Genomic DNA, 22,500 nt, shown 5'->3' on the forward strand with positions numbered 1-22,500 from the left:
TCAGTGTACTTCTTAAAGTCTTGTAGATCGAAAGGTTGAGCATGACGTACTTCTTAAAGAAGAGTGTCTTGTAGATCGAAAGGTTGAGCATGACGTACTTCTTAAAGAAGAGTGTCTTGTAGATCAGATGGTTGAGCATGACGTACTTCTTAAAGAAGAGTGTCTTGTAGATCGAAAGGTTGAGCATGACGTACTTCTTAAAGAAGAGTGTCTTGTAGATCAGATGGTTGAGCATGGTGTACTTCTTAAAGAAGAGTGTCTTGTAGATCAGATGGTTGAGCATGACGTACTTCTTAAAGTCTTGTAGATCAGATGGTTGAGCATAGTGTACTTCTTAAAGTCTTGTAGATCGAAAGGTTGAGCATGACGTACTTCTTAAAGAAGAGTGTCTTGTAGATCAGATGGTTGAGCATGGTGTACTTCTTAAAGAAGAGTGTCTTGTAGATCAGATGGTTGAGCATGGTGTACTTCTTAAAGAAGAGTGTCTTGTAGATCAGATGGTTGAGCATGGTGTACTTCTTAATGTTTATTCAAGTTACGCCACTTATTTCTCCGTCAACAAGGTTAACAATTTAGAATGTAACTCTGTTTATTCCCAATCAGCTGTTGGAGCGCGAGTTATTGGGGTTTAGGAAGTTTGCAAGTTCAATTAAGAATGTCACGTTGGGTTGCAAACACCCGACTCTGAAACAGGTAATGTCGTTGCAAACACCTGGGCTCTGAAACAGGTAATGTCGTTTCAAACACCTGGGCTCTGAAACAGGTAATGTCGTTTCAAACACCTGGGCTCTGAAACAGGTAATGTCGTTTCAAACACCTGGGCTCTGAAACAGGTAATGTCGTTTCAAACACCTGGGCTCTGAAACAGGTAATGTCATTTTGGCGACAGGTGTTTATGTTTTGGGACTCACCGGAGCAGACTTTAGAGTTATCGTTGAAAAAAGACGGTTTATGCTAGTACGGGTAGTCAACGGTGTTCTGAGTGTGGTGATGTTGGCCTTAAGCGACATGCTTGCCCGAAAAGGGAGAAGGCGGAGGGAGGGGCGCAGGTGGTCCTCGTAACGCCTGGGCCGACTGATGTAGAGAGAGGGGGCCTCGTAACGCCTGGGCCCACTGATTTAGAGAGAGCTGGGCCTCGTAACTCCTGGGCCCACTGATGTAGAGAGCTGGGCCTCGTAACGCCTGGGCCCACTGATTTAGAGAGAGCTGGGCCTCGTAACGCCTGGGCCCACTGATGTAGAGAGCTGGGCCTGGTAACGCCTGGGCCCACTGATGTAGAGAGAGCTGGGCCTCGTAACGCCTGGGCCGACTGATGTAGAGAGAGGGGGCCTCGTAACGCCTGGGCCCACTGATTTAGAGAGAGCTGGGCCTCGTAACGCCTGGGCCCACTGATGTAGAGAGCTGGGCCTGGTAACGCCTGGGCCCACTGATGTAGAGAGAGCTGGGCCTCGTAACGCCTGGGGCCACTGATTTAGAGAGAGCTGGGCCTCGTAACGCCTGGGCCCACTGATGTAGAGAGCTGGGCCTGGTAACGCCTGGGCCCACTGATGTAGAGAGAGCTGGGCCTCGTAACGCCTGGGCCCACTGATGTGGGCCTCGTAGGGGGCCACTGAGGTGGGCCTCAAAACACCTGGGCCCACTGATGTAGGAGAGCTGGGCCTCGTAACGCCTGGGCCCACTGATGTAGGGAGAGGTGGGCCTCAAAACACCTGGGCCCACTGATGTAGGGAGAGGTGGGCCTCGTAACGCCTGGGCCCACTGATGTAGGGAGAGGTGGGCCTCGTAACGCCTGGGCCCACTGATGTAGGGAGAGGTGGGCCTCGTAACGCCTGGGCCCACTGATGTAGGGAGAGGTGGGCCTCGTAACGCCTGGGCCCACTGATGTAGGGAGAGGTGGGCCTCGTAACGCCTGGGCCGACTGATGTAGAGAGAGGTGGACCGACAGGGGTAGAGCCGCCACAAGCACCTGTTACTGAGGAACAAGTTATCCGTGATGAGGGCACGGAGTTGCAACTTGTTTTAGAGGGAAATGTTATGCAGCAGAAAAATATTGTTGTAGAAGGTAAGGATGTATCTGAAGAGCCAGTTCCTCAGACTGGTGAGGAGGTGCCCAGTTGGAGTAATGGGGTACAGGAGGGGGTTCAGGTGGAGCTAGTCTCACAGGTAGTGGAGGAGGTGCCCAGTACGAGGGATGGTGTGCAAGTGGGGAGTGTTGAGAGGGATGTGGGTGAGGGGAGTCAGGGGTCTGTGGCCTCAGTTGAGGTGAGGGGAGTCAGGGGTCTGTGGCCTCAGTTGAGGTGAGGGGTCAGGGGTCAGGGGTCTGGGGCCTCAGTTGAGGTGAGGGGAGTCAGGGGTCTGGGGCCTCAGTTGAGGTGAGGGGAGTCAGGGGTCTGGGACCTCAGTTGAGGTGAGGGGAGTCAGGGGTCTGTGGCCTCAGTTGAGGTGAGGGGAGTCAGGGGTCTGTGGCCTCAGTTGAGGTGAGGGGAGTCAGGGGTCTAGGGCCTCAGTTGAGGTGAGGGGAGTCAGGGGTCTGTGGACTCAGTTGAGGTGAGGGGAGTCAGGGGTCTGTGGCCTCAGTTGAGGTGAGGGGAGTCAGGGGTCTGTGGCCTCAGTTGAGGTGAGGGGAGTCAGGGGTCTGTGGCCTCAGTTGAGGTGAGGGGAGTCAGGGGTCTGTGGCCTCAGTTGAGGTGAGGGGAGTCAGGGGTCTCTGTCCTCAGTTGAGGTGAGTCAGAGGTCTGTGGCCTCAGTTGAGGTGAGGGGAGTCAGGGGTCTGTGGCCTCAGTTGAGGTGAGGGGAGTCAGGGGTCTGTGGCCTCAGTTGAGGTGAGGGGAGTCAGGGGTCTGTGGCCTCAGTTGAGGTGAGGGGAGTCAGGGGTCTCTGTGGCCTCAGTTGAGGTGAGGGGAGTCAGGGGTCTGTGTCCTCAGTTGAGGTGAGTCAGTCAGGGGTCTGTGGCCTCAGTTGAGGTGAGGGGAGTCAGGGGTCTGTGGCCCCAGTTGAGATGAGGGGAGTCAGGGGTCTGTGGCCTCAGTTGAGGTGAGGGAGTCAGGGGTCTGTGGCCTCAGGGGTCTGGGGCCTCAGTTGAGGTGAGGGGAGTCAGGGTCTGTGGCCTCAGTTGAGGTGAGGGGAGTCAGGGGTCTGTGGCCTCAGTTGAGGTGAGGGGAGTCAGGGGTCTCTGGGGCCTCAGTTGAGGTGAGGGGAGTCAGGGGTCTGTGGCCTCAGTTGAGGTGAGGGGAGTCAGGGGTCTGTGGCCCTCAGTTGAGGTGAGGGGAGTCAGGGGTCTGTGGCCTCAGTTGAGGTGAGGGGAGTCAGGGGTCTGTGGCCTGGGGCCTCAGTTGAGGTGAGGGAGTCAGGGGAGGTGAGGGGAGTGTGGCCTCAGTTGAGGTGAGGGGAGTCAGGGGTCTGCCTCAGCCTCAGGGGTCTGAGCCTCAGTTGTGGTGAGGGGAGTCAGGAGTCTGTGGCCTCAGTTGAGGAGGATCAGGAGAAGGATATTATATCTCTCCTGATACGACAGCAGCTGGTGACGACTCAATTTACAATCTAGAGGAGATAAATGTGTTCCTGGATCAGACTTTTGGGAAATCTGTCAAATTGGCGGATAAGAGAGGGAAGGGACAGGAATAAGAGGTGAAGGGACAGGAATAAGAGGGGGAGGGACAGGAATAAGACGGGAAGGGAGAGGAATAAGAGGGGAAGGGACAGGAATAGGAGGGGGAAGGACAGGAATAGGAGGGGGAGGGACAGGAATAAGAGGGGAAGGACAGGAATAAGAGGGGGAGGGACAGGAATAAGAGGGGAAGGGAGAGGAATAAGAGGGGAAGGGACAGGAATAGGAGGGGGAAGGACAGGAATAGGAGGGGGAGGGACAGGAATAAGAGGGGAAGGGACAGGAATAAGAGGGGAGGGACAGGAATAAGAGGGGGAGGGACAGGAATAAGAGGGGGAAGGGGAATAGGAGGAGGGACAGGAATAATAGGGGAAGGGACAGGAATAATAGGGGAAGGGACAGGAATAATAGGGAAGGGACAGGAATAAGAGAGGGAGGGACAGGAATAGGAGAGGGAGGGACAGGAATAAGAGGGGAAGGGACAGGAATAAGAGGGGGAGGGACATGAATAGGAGGGGGAAGGACAGGAATAGGAGGGGGAGGGACAGGAATAAGAGGGGAAGGGACAGGAATAAGAGGGGGAGGGACAGGAATAAGAGGGGGAGGGACAGGAATAAGAGAGGGAAGGGACAGGAATAAGAGAGGGAAGGGACAGGAATAAGAGGGGGAGGGACAGGAATAAGAGGGGGAGGGACAGGAATAAGAAAGATCACTACTGTAGTAGGGTTGGAAGGTTAGACAGGTTGTATGTATCTGATCTCTACTGTAGTAGGGTTGGAAGGTTAGACAGGTTGTATGTATCTGATCACTACTGTAGTAGGGTTGGAAGGTGTGACATCACTCCTGTGGGTTTCTCTGATCCCCATGATGTGTCTGTTGATATTCACTTGTCCTTTCCACAAAGGTTTATGTTAAATTGTTACATGATGTCATGTTTTGTGAAAAGAGTTTGTTGTTTTGGGAAAAAATGTAGAGTTATTAGATGGAACTTGGAGTCCTTGAGATGATGTTGGGAGGTTGGGAAGTGATGAGACTAATGAGGTTGACTTCTACAGCCCAAATACGTGTGTTTTGTCAACAGTATACTGCTGGAGCATTGTGAGTCTCTGTGTGCTAAACTGTTGTTACAAAGTAGGGCCCTGAGCAGAGAGTCGCCTTGGACTCTGACTTCACCCTGCGGGAAGCTGTCCACAGCAGTTCCACAGCTCTCATCAGGCCGAGCCCCTGGCATCGATGGTTTACCATCTGATTTTATGAGCACTTTTAGACTGTTGGGGGGGTCCACTCCACGGTTACCAGGGGGGCTTCAGATAGGATCCGCTCCATGGTTACCAGGGGGCTTCAGATAGGATCCGCTCCATGGTTACCAGGGGGCTTCAGATAGGATCCGCTCCATGGTTACCAGGGGGATTCAGATAGGATCCGCTCCATGGTTACCAGGGGGCTTCAGATAGGATCCGCTCCATGGTTACCAGGGGGCTTCAGATAGGATCCACTCCACGGTTACCAGGGGGATTCAGATAGGATCCGCTCCATGGTTACCAGGGGGCTTCAGATAGGATCCGCTCCATGGATACCAGGGGGGATTCAGATAGGATCTGCTCCACGGTTACCTGGGTGGATTCAGTGGGGCAGAGATGGGATGAAGACTTAGATTTTTTTTTCAAGGGCTCTGATGTCTTTCAAAAGAGTAACTGGAAGGGTGCAGAGGAGAAGGTGTGTGTCAGATTGTCAAGGTGGAAATGGGTGCTACAACAGCTGTCTTAAAGGGGAAGGGTGCTTGTAGCCAATCATCTAGCTGCCTCTACCCTGTGGCAAAGACTAATGATTTTACAGCCAACTTGTCCTGTAAGCCACAGCCAGTCTGATGCAAGAGCTTCACAGGACCCTGGTTAATTTTTTCTGGTCTGGACACGATTGGATTAAAGCTCCGTGTCTGCTACTGCACGAGGACAAGGCCTGGTGGACATTTCCTCCAGGATCATGGCTTTTCACCTTCAAGCAGCCCAGAGAATGTTGTACAGTGATGGTTCTAGCTGAGTCGACACAGCCTACACACTGATGAGGAGAGCGGGCTGTTTGAGCTTAGACAAGCACCTTTTCCTCTTAAAGCTAGAGGGGGGTGATTTGTCTGGCCTGACCCAATTTTATGAGTCTGTTTTGCAGGCTTGGAGAGTTTTCAACTTGTCCTGTAAGGCCGGCACGCCACCAGGGATGTGGCTTTTTGAAGAGCCTCTTTTTCATAACACTGCCATCCAGTCCCGTGCTCTGGGTTCAGCCAGACTACGTTCATGTCTGCTAGGCGTGGGGTGTACCAAGCTGGGTCATTTGATGTGGAGCAGGAGCAGATCGTTGGAGGAGCTGGGAGAAAGAGCAGGGATCCGATCATCTCGCCTACTGAGGAAGGTCATAGCTGAGGTCTGCATGCTGGAGGGGATGTTGGCAGCGAGACTGAGGATTGAGTTTACAAACTGGTTAATAACATTGATATATTTATGACTAAATGGGGTACTGGTTAATAACGTTGATATGTTTATGAGTAAATGGGGTACTGGCTAATAACGTTGACCTGTTTATGAGTAAATGGGGTACTGGTTAAAAACGTTGATATGTTTATGAGTAAATGGGGTACTGGTTAATAACGTTGATATGTTTATGAGTAAATGGGGTACTGGTTAATAACGTTGATATGTTTATGAGTAAATGGGGTACTGGCTAATAACATTGATATGTTTATGAGTAAATGGGGTACTGGTTAATAACGTTGATATGTTTATGAGTAAATGGGGTACTGGTTAATAACGTTGATATGTTTATGAGTAAATGGGGTACTGGTTAATAACGTTGATATGTTTATGAGTAAATGGGGTACTGGTTAATAACGTTGATATGTTTATGAGTAAATGGGGTACTGGCTAATAACGTTGACCTGTTTATGAGTAAATGGGGTACTGGTTAAAAATGTTGATATGTTTATGAGTAAATGGGGTACTGGTTAATAACGTTGATATGTTTTTGAGTAAATGGGGTACTGGTTAATAACGTTGATATGTTTATGAGTAAATGGGGTACTGGCTAATAACATTGATATGTTTATGAGTAAATGGGGTACTGGTTAATAACGTTGATATGTTTATGAGTAAATGGGGTACTGGCTAATAACGTTGATATGTTTATGAGTAAATGGGGTACTGGCTAATAACGTTGACCTGTTTATGAGTAAATGGGGTACTGGCTAATAACATTGATATGTTTATGAGTAAATGGGGTACTGGCTAATAACATTGATATGTTTATGAGTAAATGGGGTATTTAGATGCTGCTGTGTTTAGTTACTATGGAGGACGATTTGGTGTTTTCAATTGATGTGTAACCATGGTTTTGTTTGACTCTTTTTTGTGTTGTGAGTTCCCAGACCCAATTAAGGTTATTTAAAACTCAAACTCATTTTTCTTTCTCTCTCTCTCTTTAACTCTCTCTCTGTCTCTCTCTGTCTCTCTCTGTCTCTCTCTTTATATGTCTCTCTGTCTCTGCATCCCTTTCCCTGTCTCTCTCTAAGTCTCTCTCTATCTGTCTCTCTCTCTGTCTCTGTCTCTATGTATATATACCCTATATATATATATATATATATATATATATATATAAAAGAAAGAGAGAGAGAGAGAGAGAGAGAGAGAGAGAGAGAGAGAGAGAGAGAGAGAGAGAGAGAGAGAGAGAGAGAGAGAGAGAGAGAGAGAGAGAGAGAGAGAGAGAGAGAGAGAGAGAGAGAGAGAGAGAGAGAGAGAGAGAGAGAGAGAGAGAGAGAGAGAGAGAGAGAGAGAGAGAGAGAGAGAGAGAGATATATGTCTCTCTCTCTCTCTCTGTCTCTCTCAATTCAATTTCAGACAGTGTTGCTTTATTGGCATGGGAAACATATGTTTACATTGCACAAGCAAGTGAAATAGATAATGAACAAAAATGAAATAAACAATAAAAATTAACAAAAGTTCCAAAATGTCATATTATGTACAAATGGTTCCAATACAAAAGGGAAAATAAATAAGCATAAATATGGGTGTATTTACAATGGTGTTGGTTCTTCACTGGTTGACCTTTTCTCGTAGCAACAGGTCACAAATCTTGCTGCTGTGATGGCACACTGTGGAATTTCACCCAGTAGATATGGAAGTTTATCAAAATTGGGTTTGTTTTCGAATTCTTTGTGGATCTGTGTAATCTGAGGGAAATATGTCTCTCTAATAAGGTCATACATTGGGCAGGAGGTTAGGAAGTGCAGCTCAGTTTCCACCTCATTTTGTGGGCAGTGAGCACATAGCCTGTCTTCTCTTGACAGCCATGTCTGCCTACGGCGGCCTTTCTCAATAGCAAGGCTATGCTCACTGAGTCTGTACATAGTCAAAGCTTTCCTTAAATTCGGGTCAGTCACAGTGGTCAGGTATTCTGCCGCTGTGTACTCTCTGTTTAGGGCCAAATAGCATTCTAGTTTGCTCTGTTTTTTTGTTAATTCTTTCCAATGTGTCAAGTAATTATCTTTTTGTTTTCTCATGATTTGGTTGGGTCTAATTGTGTTGCTGTCCTGGGGCTCTGTGAGGAGTGTTTGTGAACAGAGCCTCAGGACCAGCTTGCTTAGGGGACTCTTCTCCAGGTTCATCTCTCTGTAGGTGATGGCTTTGTTATATTGTTGAAGGTTTGGGAATCGCTTCCTTTTAGGTGGTTGTAGAATTTAACGGCTCTTTTCTGGATTTTGATAATTAGCGGGTATCTGCATAATTCTGCTCTGCATGCATTATTTAGTGTTTTAAGTTGTGCACAGAGGATATTTATGCAAAATTATACATGCAGAGTCTCAATTTGGTGTTTGTCCCATTTTGTGAATTCTTGGTTGGTGAGCGGACCCCAGACCTCACAACCATAAAGGGCAATGGGTTCTATGACTGATTCAAGTATTTTTAGCCAGATCCTAATTGGTATGTCAAATGTTATGTTCCTCTTGATGGCATAGAATGCCCTTCTTGCCTTGTCTCTCAGATCGTTCACAGCTTTGTGGAAGTTACCTGTGGCGCTGATGTTTAGGCCGAGGTATGTATAGTTTTTTGTGTGCTCTAGGGCAACAGTGTCTAGATGGAATTTGTATTTGTGGTCCTGGGAACTGGACCTTTTTTGGAACACCATTATTTTGGTCTTACTGAGATGTACTGTCAGGGCCCAGGTCTGTCAGGGCCCAGGTCTGATAGAATCTGTGCAGAAGATCTAGGTGCTGCTGTAGGCCCTCCTTGGTTGGGGACAGAAGCACCAGATCATCAGCAATTAGTAGACATTTGACTTCAGATTCCAGTAGGGTGAGGCCTGGTGCTGCAGACTTGTCTAGTTCCCGCACCAATTCGTTGATATATATGTTGAAGAGGGTGGGGCTATAAGTTGTTTCCCTGTCTCACCCCACGACCTTGTGGAAAGAAATGTGTGTTTTTTTGCCCATGTTGTTTGTGTACATGGATTTTATAATGTTTTATGTTTTTCCCTGAACACCACTTTCCAACTATTTGTATAGCAGACCCTCATGGCAAATTGAGTCGAAGGCTTTTTTGAAACAAACACTTCTAATACTGTATCGTAGCGGGAGTTTCAAAGGCCCTGAAAAGTCTTTCTGTCTCTCTATCTATCTCACTTTTCCTCCATCTCTCTCTTTTCTCTCTCTATCTCCCTTTTCCTCCATCTCTCTCTTTTCTCTCTCTTTTCTCCATCTCTCTCTTTTCTCTCTCTTTTCTCTCTCTATCTCGCTTTTCCTCCATCTCTCTCTTTTCTCTCTCTTTTCTCTCTCTATCTCCCTTTTTCCCCATCTCTCTCTTTCTCCCCACATCTTTCTCTCTCTTTTCTCTCTCCCTCCCTTATTCCCCATCTCTCTCTTTCTCCTCACATCTTTTCCCTCTCCTTTCTCTCTCTTTTCTTTCTCTCTCTCTCTCTTTCTCCCTATTTCTGTCTTTCTCTCCCCGACAGCTTGTATTTGACCAGAGAAAACAGTGAAAACTAAATACAACTCATGTTTTATCTCCCTGTAGAGTTAGTACACAAACCAGCCCTACTTTCTATTGTCTACAATACAATATCTCCTTCAATACTTATACTTATTAATCTCCTTATTAATCTCCTTCAATACTTATACTTATTAATCTCCTTCAATACTTATACTTACTTATTAATCTCCTTCAATACTTATTATCTCCTTCAATACTTATACTTATTAATCTCCTTCAATACTTATACTTATTATCTCCTTCAATACTTATACTTATTAATCTCCTTCAATACTTATACTTATTAATCTCCTTCAATACTTATTAATCTCCTTCAATACTTACTCCTTGGGTTGCGTTCCAAATTACACCCTTCTTCTTACATAGTGCACTAGAGCTCTATGGACCCTGGTTAAAAGAAGTGCACTAGAGCTCTATGGACCCTGGTTAAAATAAGTGCACTAGAGCCCTATGGACCCTGGTTAAAAGAAGTGCACTACAAAGGGAATATGGTGCAATTTTGGGATCCGTCCCATATCTCTGACCCTCTCTGGCCCTCTCTAACCCTCTCTGGCCCTCTCTAACCCTCTCTGGCCCTCTCTGATCCTCTCTGACCCTCTCTGGCCCTATCTGACCCTTCTGACCCTCTCTGACTCTCTCTGACCCTCTCTGGCCCTCTCTAACCCTCTCTGACCCTCTCTGACCCTCTCTGACCCTCTCTGGCCCTCTCTAACCCTCTCTGACCCTCTCTGGCCCTCTCTGACCCTCTCTGTCTCTCTGACCCTCTCTGACCCTCTCTGACCCTCTCTGGCCCTCTCTGACCTCTCTCTGTCTCTCTGACCCTCTCTGACCCTCTCTGACCCTCTCTGGCCAGCTCTGACCCTCTCTGTCTCTCTGACCCTCTCTGACCCTCTCTGACCCTCTCTGGCCCGCTCTGACCCCCTCTGACCCTCTCTGACCCTCTCTGGCCCTCTCTGACCCTCTCTGGCTCTCTGATGGCTTTCTGATGACATGAACTAAATGATCCTTCCCTGCGGTATCTGCATGGCTTCACTGTAGACTGTGGAGATGGTGTAACTGAAACTCTCTCTCTCTGTGCGTGTGTGTGTGTGTGTGTGTGTGTGTGTGTGTGTGTGTGTGTGTGTGTGTGTGTGTGTGTGTGTGTGTGTGTGTGTGTGTGTGTGTGTGTGTGTGTAGGAGCTACATTTGACGTAGCCATGCGTTTCCTGTACGAGTGTCCCTGGAAGAGACTCCAGGAGCTGAGAACCTTAGTGCCCAACGTTCCCTTTCAGATGTTACTGAGAGGAGCTAATGCTGTGGGGTACACTAACTACCCTGATAACGCAGTGTTCAAGTGAGAGGACACACACACACACACACACACACACACACACACACACACACACACACACACACACACACACACACACACACACACGCACACACACACACACACACACACACACACACACACACACACACACACACACACACACACACACACACACACATACACACACACACACACACACACACACACACACACACACACACACACACACACACACACACACACACACACACACACATACACACACACACACATACACACACACACACACACACACACACACACACACACACACACACACACACACACACACACACACACACACACACACGCACATATACACACACACACACACAACCTAACTCTGATTCAGAGGGGTTTGGGTTAAATACGGAAAGACACATTTCAGCTGAATGCATTCGGTTGTCCAACTGACTAGGTACCCCCCCCTTTCCCTAATGCTGTAAGGCAGGGGTAGGGAACTATATTCAACCACAGGCTGATTTTTGTCTCAGCGGATGTTCAGGGGGCCGGAACATGATTATAATAATTTGTACGCAGGCAAATTGACCACAACTAAACCCCAAAAAAGAGATTACATTTGAAACTAATTTTCATACCTTGATCACATTCTGATGTCTATTTCTTTTTGTCAGAATACTTGGGAACACAATGTCATCCAAAAATGTCATCCAAAAATGTCATCCAAAAATGTCATCCAAATGAAACACATTGTTAACTGAGTTCCTGGTGATTTTACAGTCTTTCTTTTTTTAATAACCTCGAACTAAAATGTTTTGAACTGTCATCCAAAATGTCATCCAAAATGGTCATCCAAAAATGTCATCCAAAAATGTCATCCAAAATGTCATCCAAAAATGTCATCCAAAAATGTCATCCAAAAATGTCACCCAAAATGTCATCCAAAAATGTCATCCAAAAATGTCATCCAAAATGTCATCCAAAAATGTCATCCAAAATGTCATCCAAAATGTCATCCAAAAATGTCATCCAAAATGTCATCCAAAATGGTCATCCAAAAATGTCATCCAAAATGTCATCCAAAATGTAAGTCCAAGTCAGAAACTCCAAGTCAGAAACTCCAAGTCAGAAACTCCAAGTCAGAAACATCTTTCTAGAACTCTGATGTCATGATTTGACCTTGATTTGACCTCCTCCTGAGTCATCCAAAATGTCATCCAAAAATGTCATCCAAAAATGTCATCCAAAATGTCATCCAAAATGTCATCCAAAATGTAACTCCAAGTCAGAAACATCTTTCTAGAACTCTGATGTCATGATTTGACCTTGATTTGAACTCCCCCTGAGTCATCCAAAATGTCATCCAAAAATGTCATCCAAAATGTCATCCAAAATGTCATCCAAAATGTAACTCCAAGTCAGAAACATCTTTCTAGAACTCTGATGTCATGATTTGACCTTGATTTGAACTCCCCCTGAGTCATCCAAAATGTCATCCAAAAATGTCATCCAAAAATGTCAGAAACATCTTTCTAGAACTCTGATGTCATGATTTGACCTTGTTTGACCTTGTTTTTTCCCCCTGAGTTTCCAGTTGTCTTTTAAAGGACCAACACGTCAACCTTGAGAGCTCATTCCCAACGACACAGTGCTCATTATAATAAGATAGATCATACTCTTTTTTTTTTTTTTTTTGAACAAAATTGTATGGATATATACAAAGAAATAACAATAGAAATCAGGTAAAACTAAACCAAGTGCAGCTAGTTTGCAGTCTTCCCAGGTTCAGTTTGAAGTGATTGTGTTAGCTGTGTTGTTGGCTAGCTCCTCTGAACAACAGTGTCCTGATGAGAGAACACATTATCTATGCCAGGTGAAATCGCTCCACATTAGCTCATTGTTATGGATGTATCCCAATAAATGTCACTAGAAAACAGCTTAAATAAATGTAAATACAACTACTGTTGTTGTTCTGTCTGTAGTGTTGGACGTGACTGTGTTAGCCAACTACTGTTGTTGTTCTGTCTGTAGTGTTGGACGTGACTGTGTTAGCCAACTACTGTTGTTGTTCTGTCTGTAGTGTTGGACGTGACTGTGTTAGCCAACTACTGTTGTTGTTCTGTCTGTAGTGTTGGACGTGACTGTGTTAGCCAACTACTGTTGTTGTTCTGTCTGTAGTGTTGGACGTGACTGTGTTAGCCAACTACTGTTGTTGTTCTGTCTGTAGTGTTTGACGTGACTGTGTTAGCCAACTACTGTTGTTGTTCTGTCTGTAGTGTTGGACGTGACTGTGTTAGCCAACTACTGTTGTTGTTCTGTCTGTAGTGTTGGACGTGACTGTGTTAGCCAACTACTGTTGTTGTTCTGTCTGTAGTGTTTGACGTGACTGTGTTAGCCAACTACTGTTGTTGTTCTGTCTGTAGTGTTTGACGTGACTGTGTTAGCCAACTACTGTTGTTGTTCTGTCTGCAGTGTTTGACGTGACTGTGAATTAGCCGTAGTTAGCTAGCTAGCAAGCAGGAGATAAGAACGTTGACAGCCAGTATGACAATGGAACATTTACAACGAACGACTGGGTCGCGTCCATAGATACAGAACAAAGACTGACTGGGTCGTGTCCATAGATACAGAACAAAGACTGACTGGGTCGTGTCCATAGATACAGAACAAAGACGGACTGGGTCTCGTCCATAGATACAGAACAAAGACCGACTGGGTCTCGTCCATAGATACAGAACAAAGACTGACTGGGTCGTGTCCATAGATACAGAACAAAGACTGACTGGGTCTCGTCCATAGATACACAACAAAGACGGACTGGGTCTCGTCCATAGATACACAACAAAGACCGACTGGGTCTCGTCCATAGATACACAACAAAGACGGACTGGGTCTCGTCCATAGATACAAAACAAAGACTGACTGGGTCGTGTCCATAGATACAGAACAAAGACTGACTGGGTCGTGTCCATAGATACAGAACAAAGACTGACTGGGTCGCGTCCATAGATACAGAACAAAGACGGACTGGGTCGTGTCCATAGATACAGAACAAAGACTGACTGGGTCGCGTCTCTGTCAATAGAACAAACGACCAGCCTGCTTTGGGTAGCAACCCTATATTTGTGTTTCCGGACTATTTCATACAAAAGGATTAACAATCAAATCAAATGTATTCATAAAGCACTTCGTACATCCGCTGATATCTCAAAGTGCTTTACAGAAACCCAGCCTAAAACCCCAAAACAGCAAGCAATGCAGAGTGGTTGAGGTGGGTTTATGCATACAAAGTGGCTGGTAGTGAGAATATATAAATACTGACGGTAGCTAGTATTATAGGAACTGTGTGTGTGTGTTTGTCACCCTATCGGTGATGACACACACACACAGACACACAGACACACACACACGCACACACACACACAGACACACAGACACACACACACACACACACACACACACAGGTGCACACACACACACAGGTGCACACACACACACACACAAACACACACACACACACACACACACACACACACACACACACACACACACACACACACACACACACACACACACCAACTACCCTACAAGACCACACACAAACGTACCTGACAACAGACCTCACAGATCAACATCCTTCCTCAGAATATGTTGGTACAATAATCTATTTACCCTCTTCCTCATCCGCCTCTCAACCCCCTTCCCCCGTCTATCTATCTATCTATCTATCTATCTATCTATCTATCTATCTATCTATCTATCTATCTATCTATCTATCTATGTCTCTATCTATCTATCTATCTATCTATCTATCTATCTATCTATCTATCTATCTATCTATCTATCTATCTATCTATCTATCTATCTATCTATCTATCTATCTATCTATCTGTCTGTCTGTCTGTCTGTCTGTCTGTCTGTCTGTCTGTCTGTCTGTCTGTCTGTCTGTCTGTCTGTCTGTCTGTCTGTCTGTCTGTCTGTCTGTCTGTCTGTCTGTCTGTCTGTCTGTCTGTCTGTCTGTCTGTCTGTCTCTCTGTCTCTCTGTCTCTCTGTCTCTCTGTCTCTCTGTCTCTCTGTCTCTCCTCTCCTCTCCTCTCCTCTCCTCTCCTCTCCTCTCCTCTCCTCTCCTCTCCTCTCCTCTCCTCTCCTCTCCTCTCCTCTCCTCTCCTCTCCTCTCCTCTCCTCTCTCCCCAGGTTCTGTGAGGTGGCGAAGGAGAACGGCATGGATATATTCCGTGTATTTGACAGTCTCAACTACCTCCCTAACATGATACTGGGCATGGAAGCTGCCGGCAGGTAGGTGGTACCGTCCAGGTGGTACCGTCCAGACTGTTAGAGTTAGCCCTCCTCACATCACCGCGCTGTGCGCACGTGTGTCGTTTTGTCTACATGATGTGATACTGTCAAAATACAGTAGGTACATTGTATTATAGCCACGGTCTATATTTAACGCTGACATCATCATCATCATCATCATCGTCAACCTTCGTCATCCACAGGGCAGGAGGGGTGGTGGAGGCTGCTATCTCCTACACAGGAGACGTATCAGACCCCATGAGACAGAAGTACTCCCTGGCGTACTATGTTAAGCTGACTGAGGAACTGATGAAGGCTGGGACTCACGTACTATGTATCAAGGTGACTTTTACTGACACGCATATCTACACACACACATGTTACCAATATGTTATAGATGTTACAAGATGGCATAGCAGTCAGACGTTCTTTGTCCTCGTCTTGTCCTTGTCTTGTCGTGTCCCGTGTATATATATATTTACATATTTTCTTCGCATATTTTTTATATATTTTATTTTCCAAAAACTCAACTTCAAATCACTTTCCTGCAACCTCACCAATTAAAAAAAAAAAGATTTACCTCAAATCTAAAATCCATAATAGAAGCTAACCAGAAGCTAGTCAGTTTACTGGCTAACGTTAGTATTCAGCGAACCACGGTTTGTGGTCATCAGCTATCCCAAAGCTAGGAAAGCTATCGCCAATTTTGTACAACGAGACTCAGACCAAAACATACCGGACCTATTTTTCTCTCCATATCCCCGGATTTCAACCGCAAGCTCTGGACATTTACACCTGGATCTCGCAGCTAGCTAGCTGCTATCCGTGTGACTATTGGCTTACGTCGATCCTGGAGCAAACATCAATTATTCTGGAGCTAGCCAGCTGAAGAGTTCCATCAGCCACTCCTGAGCTACAATCACCTACCCGGACCCGTTTTACTGCCAACCCCACCGGGCCTTCACGACTGGACTACTTACGTTATCTTCCCGAGGGAGTTCTCCAACTGGCCCCTCCGTCACAACGTTATCTGAACGCCCATCTGTGGTCCGCTAACCGTTAGCTGTCTTATCGGCTGCTATCTGAATAGGTCTATCGGACAATTTTTCTTGGGTCACTATATCTATATCTATTTTGCCAATTGGATTGATCCCTTCTACCACACGGAACCCCACTAAACTACCGACGGAAACGCACAAGGTGACTAAAAACAGACCTCCATCCTATGCTAGCTTGCTACCGATGGCCCGGCTAGCTGTCTAAATCGCCGTGACCCCCAACCAACCTCTCTACTCACTGGACCCTTTTGATCACTTGACTAAGCATGCCTCTCCTTAATATCAATATGCCTTGTCCATTGCTGTTCTGGTTAGTGTTTATTGGCTTATTTCACTGTAGAGCCTCTAGTCCTGCTCACTATACCTTATCCAACCTATTAGTTCCACCACCGACACATGCAATGACATCACCTGGTTTCAATGATGTTTCTAGAGATAATATCTCTCTCTTCATCACTCAATACCTAGGTTTACCTCCACTGTATTCACATCCTACCATACCTTTGTCTGTACATTTTACCTTGAAGCTATTTTATCGCCCCCAGAAACCTCCTTTTACTCTCTGTTCCGGACGTACTAGACGACCAATTCTCATAGCTTTTAGCCATACCCTTATCCTACTCCTCCTCTGATCCTCTGGTGATGTAGAGGTGAATCCAGGCCCTGCAGTGCCTAGCTCCACTCCTATTCCCCAGGCGCTCTCTGTAACCATTACTTCTGTAACCGTAATAGCCTTGGTTTCATGCATGTTAACATTAGAAGCCTCCTCTATAAGTTTGTTTTATTCACTGCTTTAGCACACTCTGCCAACTCGGATGTTCTAGCCGTGTCTGAATCATGGCTTAAGAAGACCACCAAAAATTCTGAAATCTCCATCCCTAACTACAACATTTTCAGACAAGATAGAAAGGGGGTGGTTTGGAATCTACTGCAAAGATAGCCTGCAGAGTTCTGTCCTACTATCCAGGTCTGTACCCAAACAATTTGAACTTCTACTTTTAAAAATCCACCTCTCTAAAAACAAGTCTCTCACGGTTGCCGCCTGCTATAGACCACCCTCTGCCCCCAGCTGTGCTCTGGACACCATATGTGAACTGATTGCCCCCCATCTATCTTCAGAGCTCGTGCTGCTAGGCAACCTAAACTGGAACGTGCTTATTAACACCCCAGCAATCTTACAATCTAAGCTTGATGCCATCAATCTCACACAAATTATCAATGAACCTCCCAGGTACCACCCCAAAGCCGTAAACACGGGCACCCTCATTGATATCATCCTAACCAACTTGCCATCTAAATACACCTCTGCTGTCTTCAACCAAGATCTCAGCGATCACTGCCTCATTGCCTGCTTCCGTAATGGGTCAGCGGTCAAATGCTCCCTGAAACACTTCAGTGAGCAGGCCTTTCTAATCGACTTGGCCAGGGTATCCTGGAAGGATATTGATCTCATCCTGTCAGTAGAGGATGCCTGGTTATTATTTTGAAATGCCTTCCTCACCATCTGAAATAAGCATGCCCCATTCAAGAAATCTACCACCATGAACAGATATAGCCCTTGGTTCTTTCCAGATCTGACCTTACCTTGATTTCAAATCAGACAGTTTTTCAGTCAGCTACTTGACAATTACCAGACAGTTACCTGACAGTTACCTGACAGTTACCATACAGTTACCAGACAGTTACTTGACAGTTACCAGACAGTTACTTGACAGTTACCTGACAGTTACCAGACAGTTACTTGACAGTTACTTGACAGTTACTAGACAGTTACTTGACAGTTACTAGAGAGTTACCTGACAGTTACCTGACAGTTACTAGACAGTTACTTGACAGTTACTAGACAGTTACTTGACAGTTACTAGAGAGTTACCTGACAGTTACCTGACAGTTACCAGACAGTTACTAGACAGTTACTAGACAGTTACCAGACAGTTACTAGACAGTTACTAGACAGTAACTAGACAGTTACCGGACAGTTACCTGACAGTTACTAGACAGTTACCAGAGAGTTACTAGACAGTTACCAGACAGTTACCAGACAGTTACCTGACAGTTACCTGACAGTTACTAGACAGTTACCTGACAGTTACCTGACAGTTACCAGACAGTTACCAGACAGTTACCTGACAGTTACTAGACAGTTACCTGACAGTTACCTGACAGTTACCAGACAGTTACCTGACAGTTACCAGACAGTTACTAGACAGTTACCAGACAGTTACCAGACAGTTACCAGACAGTTACCTGACAGTTACTAGACAGTTACCTGACAGTTACCTGACAGTTACTAGACAGTTACCTGACAGTTACCTGACAGTTACCAGACAGTTACCTGACAGTTACCAGACAGTTACCAGACAGTTACCAGACAGTTACCTGACAGTTACTAGACAGTTACCTGACAGTTACCTGACAGTTACCTGACAGTTACCTGACAGTTACCAGACAGTTACCAGACAGTTACCAGACAGTTACCTGACAGTTACTAGACAGTTACCTGACAGTTACCTGACAGTTACCAGACAGTTACCTGACAGTTACCTGACAGTTACCAGACAGTTACCAGACAGTTACCTGACAGTTACTAGACAGTTACCTGACAGTTACCAGACATTTACCTGACAGTTACCAGCCAGTTACTAGACATAGCAGAAACAGCTCTAACAGAGAAACGACCACTGTCCTTCAATCTAACTCTCTATTCATCTACTTCTCTCCTCTCTCTCTCTTTACCTCTTCATCCCTCCATCTGTCCTCTCCAGGACATGGCTGGTCTGTTGAAGCCGGAGTCCAGCCGTATCCTGATCAGTGCCCTGCGTGATCGTTATCCTGACGTTCCTATCCACGTCCACACACACGACACAGCAGGGGCTGGAGTAGCCGCTATGCTGGCCTGCGCTGAGGCCGGGGCCGATGTAGTGGATGTCGCGGTGGGTAACACGCACGCACGCACACACACACGCACACACACACACACACACGCACACACGCACGCACGCACGCACGCACACACACACACACGCACGCACACACGCACGCACGCACGCACGCACACACACACGCACACACGCACGCACGCACGCACGCACACACACACACGCGCACACACGCACACACACACTAACTATTAATATGTTGTCGAAGGTGGACTCCATGGCAGGGATGACGTCACAGCCCAGCATGGGAGCCATGGTGGCCTGCACCAAAGGAACCAAACTCGACACTGGTATGTGACTGGCCCACGGCCCTGTCAATCAGTATGGAGATTGCCTCTATATACTAATCAGAGCCCATTCTAAAATGTCTGTTATTGTATTGAACCCGTCCACTTAATTAGTTAGATTGATCAATAACTAAGATGGCGATTTATTAATTTACCGACTGACTAACCGATTGATCGATTGAAATCCAAATCGCATCACCAACAGATGAAAGCTACAACCTTAGTCTGCCTGCCTATCAGCTGGTTCCTACTGTAGTCTGCCTGTCAATCAGCTGGGTCCTACTGCTGTCTGCCTGTCTATTAGCTCCTTCCTACTGCAGTCTGCCTGTCTATCAGCTGGGTCCTACTGCAGTCTGCCTGTCTATCAGCTGGGTCCTACTGCAGTCTGCCTGTCTATCAGCTGGGTCCTACTGCAGTCTGCCTGTCTATCAGCTGGGTCCTACTGCAGTCTGCCTGTCTATCAGCTGGGTCCTACTGCAGTCTGCCTGTCTATCAGCTGGTTCCTACTGCAGTCTGCCTGTCTATCAGCCGGTTCCTACTGTAGTCTGCCTGTCAATCAGCTGGGTCCTACTGCTGTCTGCCTGTCTATTAGCTCCTTCCTACTGCAGTCTGCCTGTCTATCAGCTGTGTCCTACTGCAGGTTGCCTGTCTATCAGCTTGGTCCTACTGCAGTCTGCCTGTCTATCAGCTGGGTCCTACTGCAGTCTGCCTGTCTATCAACTGGTTCCTACTGTAGTCTGCCTGTCAATCAGCTGGGTCCTACTGCAGTCTGCCTGTCTATCAGCTGGGTCCTACTGCAGTCTGCCTGTCTATCAGCTGGGTCCTACTGCAGTCTGCCTGTCTATCAGCTGGTTCCTACTGCAGTCTGCCTGTCTATCAGCCGGTTCCTACTGTAGTCTGCCTGTCAATCAGCTGGGTCCTACTGCTGTCTGCCTGTCTATTAGCTCCTTCCTACTGCAGTCTGCCTGTCTATCAGCTGGGTCCTACTGCAGTCTGCCTGTCTATCAGCTTGGTCCTACTGCAGTCTGCCTGTCTATCAGCTGGGTCCTACTGCAGTCTGCCTGTCAATCAGCTGGGTCCTACTGCTGTCTGCCTGTCTATCAGCTGGTTCCTACTGCAGTCTGCCTGTCTATCAGCCGGTTCCTACTGCAGTCTGCCTGTCAATCAGCTGGTTCCTACTGCAGTCTGCCTGTCTATCAGCTGGGTCCTACTGCAGTCTGCCTGTCAATCAGCTGGGTCCTACTGCTGTCTGCCTGTCTATTAGCTCCTTCCTACTGTAGTCTGCCTGTCAATCAGCTGGGTCCTACTGCTGTCTGCCTGTCTATTAGCTCCTTCCTACTGCAGTCTGCCTGTCTATCAGCTGGGTCCTACTGCAGTCTGCCTGTCTATCAGCTTGGTCCTACTGCAGTCTGCCTGTCTATCAGCTGGGTCCTACTGCAGTCTGCCTGTCAATCAGCTGGGTCCTACTGCTGTCTGCCTGTCTATCAGCTGGTTCCTACTGCAGTCTGCCTGTCTATCAGCCGGTTCCTACTGCAGTCTGCCTGTCAATCAGCTGGATCATACTGCAGTCTGCCTGTCTATCAGCCGGTTCCTACTGCAGTCTGCCTGTCAATCAGCTGGGTCCTACTGCTGTCTGCCTGTCTATTAGCTCCTTCCTACTGCAGTCTGCCTGTCTATCAGCTGGGTCCTACTGCAGTCTGCCTGTCTATCAGCCGGTTCCTACTGCAGTCTGCCTGTCTATCAGCTGGGTCCTACTGCTGTCTGCCTGTCTATTAGCTCCTTCCTACTGCAGTCTGCCTGTCTATCAGCTGGGTCCTACTGCAGTCTGCCTGTCTATTAGCTCCTTCCTACTGCAGTCTGCCTGTCTATCAGCTGGTTCCTACTGCAGTCTGCCTGTCTATCAGCCGGTTCCTACTGCAGTCTGCCTGTCTATCAGCTGGGTCCTACTGCAGTCTGCCTGTCTATCAGCTGGGTCCTACTGCAGTCTGCCTGTCTATCAGCTGGTTCCTACTGCAGTCTGCCTGTCTATCAGCTGGTTCCTACTGCAGTCTGCCTGTCTATCAGCCGGTTCCTACTGTAGTCTGCCTGTCAATCAGCCGGTTCCTACTGCAGTCTGCCTGTCTATCAGTCATTGAAAACCACGTTCATTCATTTGTCAGTTCGTTTTCTTTCGTTTATTCATATGCTATTATTATATTTATTCATTAATTATTTTGTTTTGTTGGTTCGTTCAGTCGTCCTGCTTTTCACTTCGTACGCTGTGCAGCAGCATGTTGATAGTGTGTTATAAATCCTCCAGTCAGTCTTTCTAGGGAAATTACTTCTTGTTGAGAGGGTGAAGAGGGTACGGGTGTTTAACCGGTGTTTAACGGGTGTTTAACCGGTGTTTAACCGGTTTTTAACGGGTGTTTAACCATTTAAAGTTAGTTTAGAACTAATTCTTATTTACGATGATGGCCTACCCCCCCCGGCCAAACCCGGTCGACACGGTCGGCCAATTGTGCGTCGCTCTATGGGACTCCCAGTCACAGCCTGGTGTGATACAGCCTAGAATCGAACCAAGGTCTGTATGGACGCCTCTGAGATGACTGATCACTGAGATGGAGGGAAGGGAGGAAGGCAGTCAGAATGGGGGTTGGAGGAAGGGAGGAAGGGAGTCCGAATGGGGGTTGGAGGAAGGGAGGGAAGGGAGGATGGGAGTCAGAATGGGGGTTGGAGGAAGGGAGGAAGGGAGGAAGGGAGTCAGAATGGGGGTTGGAGGAAGGGAGGGAAGGGAGGAAGGGAGTCAGAATGGGGGTTGGAGGAAGGGAGGGAGGGAGTCAGAATGGGGGTTGGAGGAAGGGGGAGGGAGTCAGAATGGGGGTTGGAGGAAGGGAGGGAAGGGAGGAAGGGAGTCCGAATGGGGGTTGGAGGAAGGGAGGGAAGGGAGGAAGGGAGTCAGAATGGGGGTTGGAGGAAGGGAGGAAGGGAGG

General features: G+C 47.1%; 1 protein-coding gene across 1 annotated transcript in view; it reads left to right on the forward strand.

Moving 5' to 3' along the window:
* The window catches only part of LOC112240916 (pyruvate carboxylase, mitochondrial-like), a 492,742-nt gene that overhangs the window by 342,225 nt on the left and 128,017 nt on the right, over positions 1-22,500 (forward strand). Inside the window, exons 9-13 of the mRNA XM_042329317.1 lie at positions 10,813-10,969; positions 15,143-15,244; positions 15,448-15,586; positions 19,068-19,235; positions 19,450-19,531. Of these exons, the coding sequence (XP_042185251.1) occupies positions 10,813-10,969; positions 15,143-15,244; positions 15,448-15,586; positions 19,068-19,235; positions 19,450-19,531 (648 nt within the window). The remainder of the gene's footprint in view (positions 1-10,812; positions 10,970-15,142; positions 15,245-15,447; positions 15,587-19,067; positions 19,236-19,449; positions 19,532-22,500) is intronic.

Source organism: Oncorhynchus tshawytscha, linkage group LG10 (genome assembly GCF_018296145.1).
Source record: "Oncorhynchus tshawytscha isolate Ot180627B linkage group LG10, Otsh_v2.0, whole genome shotgun sequence".
Lineage (NCBI taxonomy): Eukaryota > Metazoa > Chordata > Actinopteri > Salmoniformes > Salmonidae > Oncorhynchus > Oncorhynchus tshawytscha.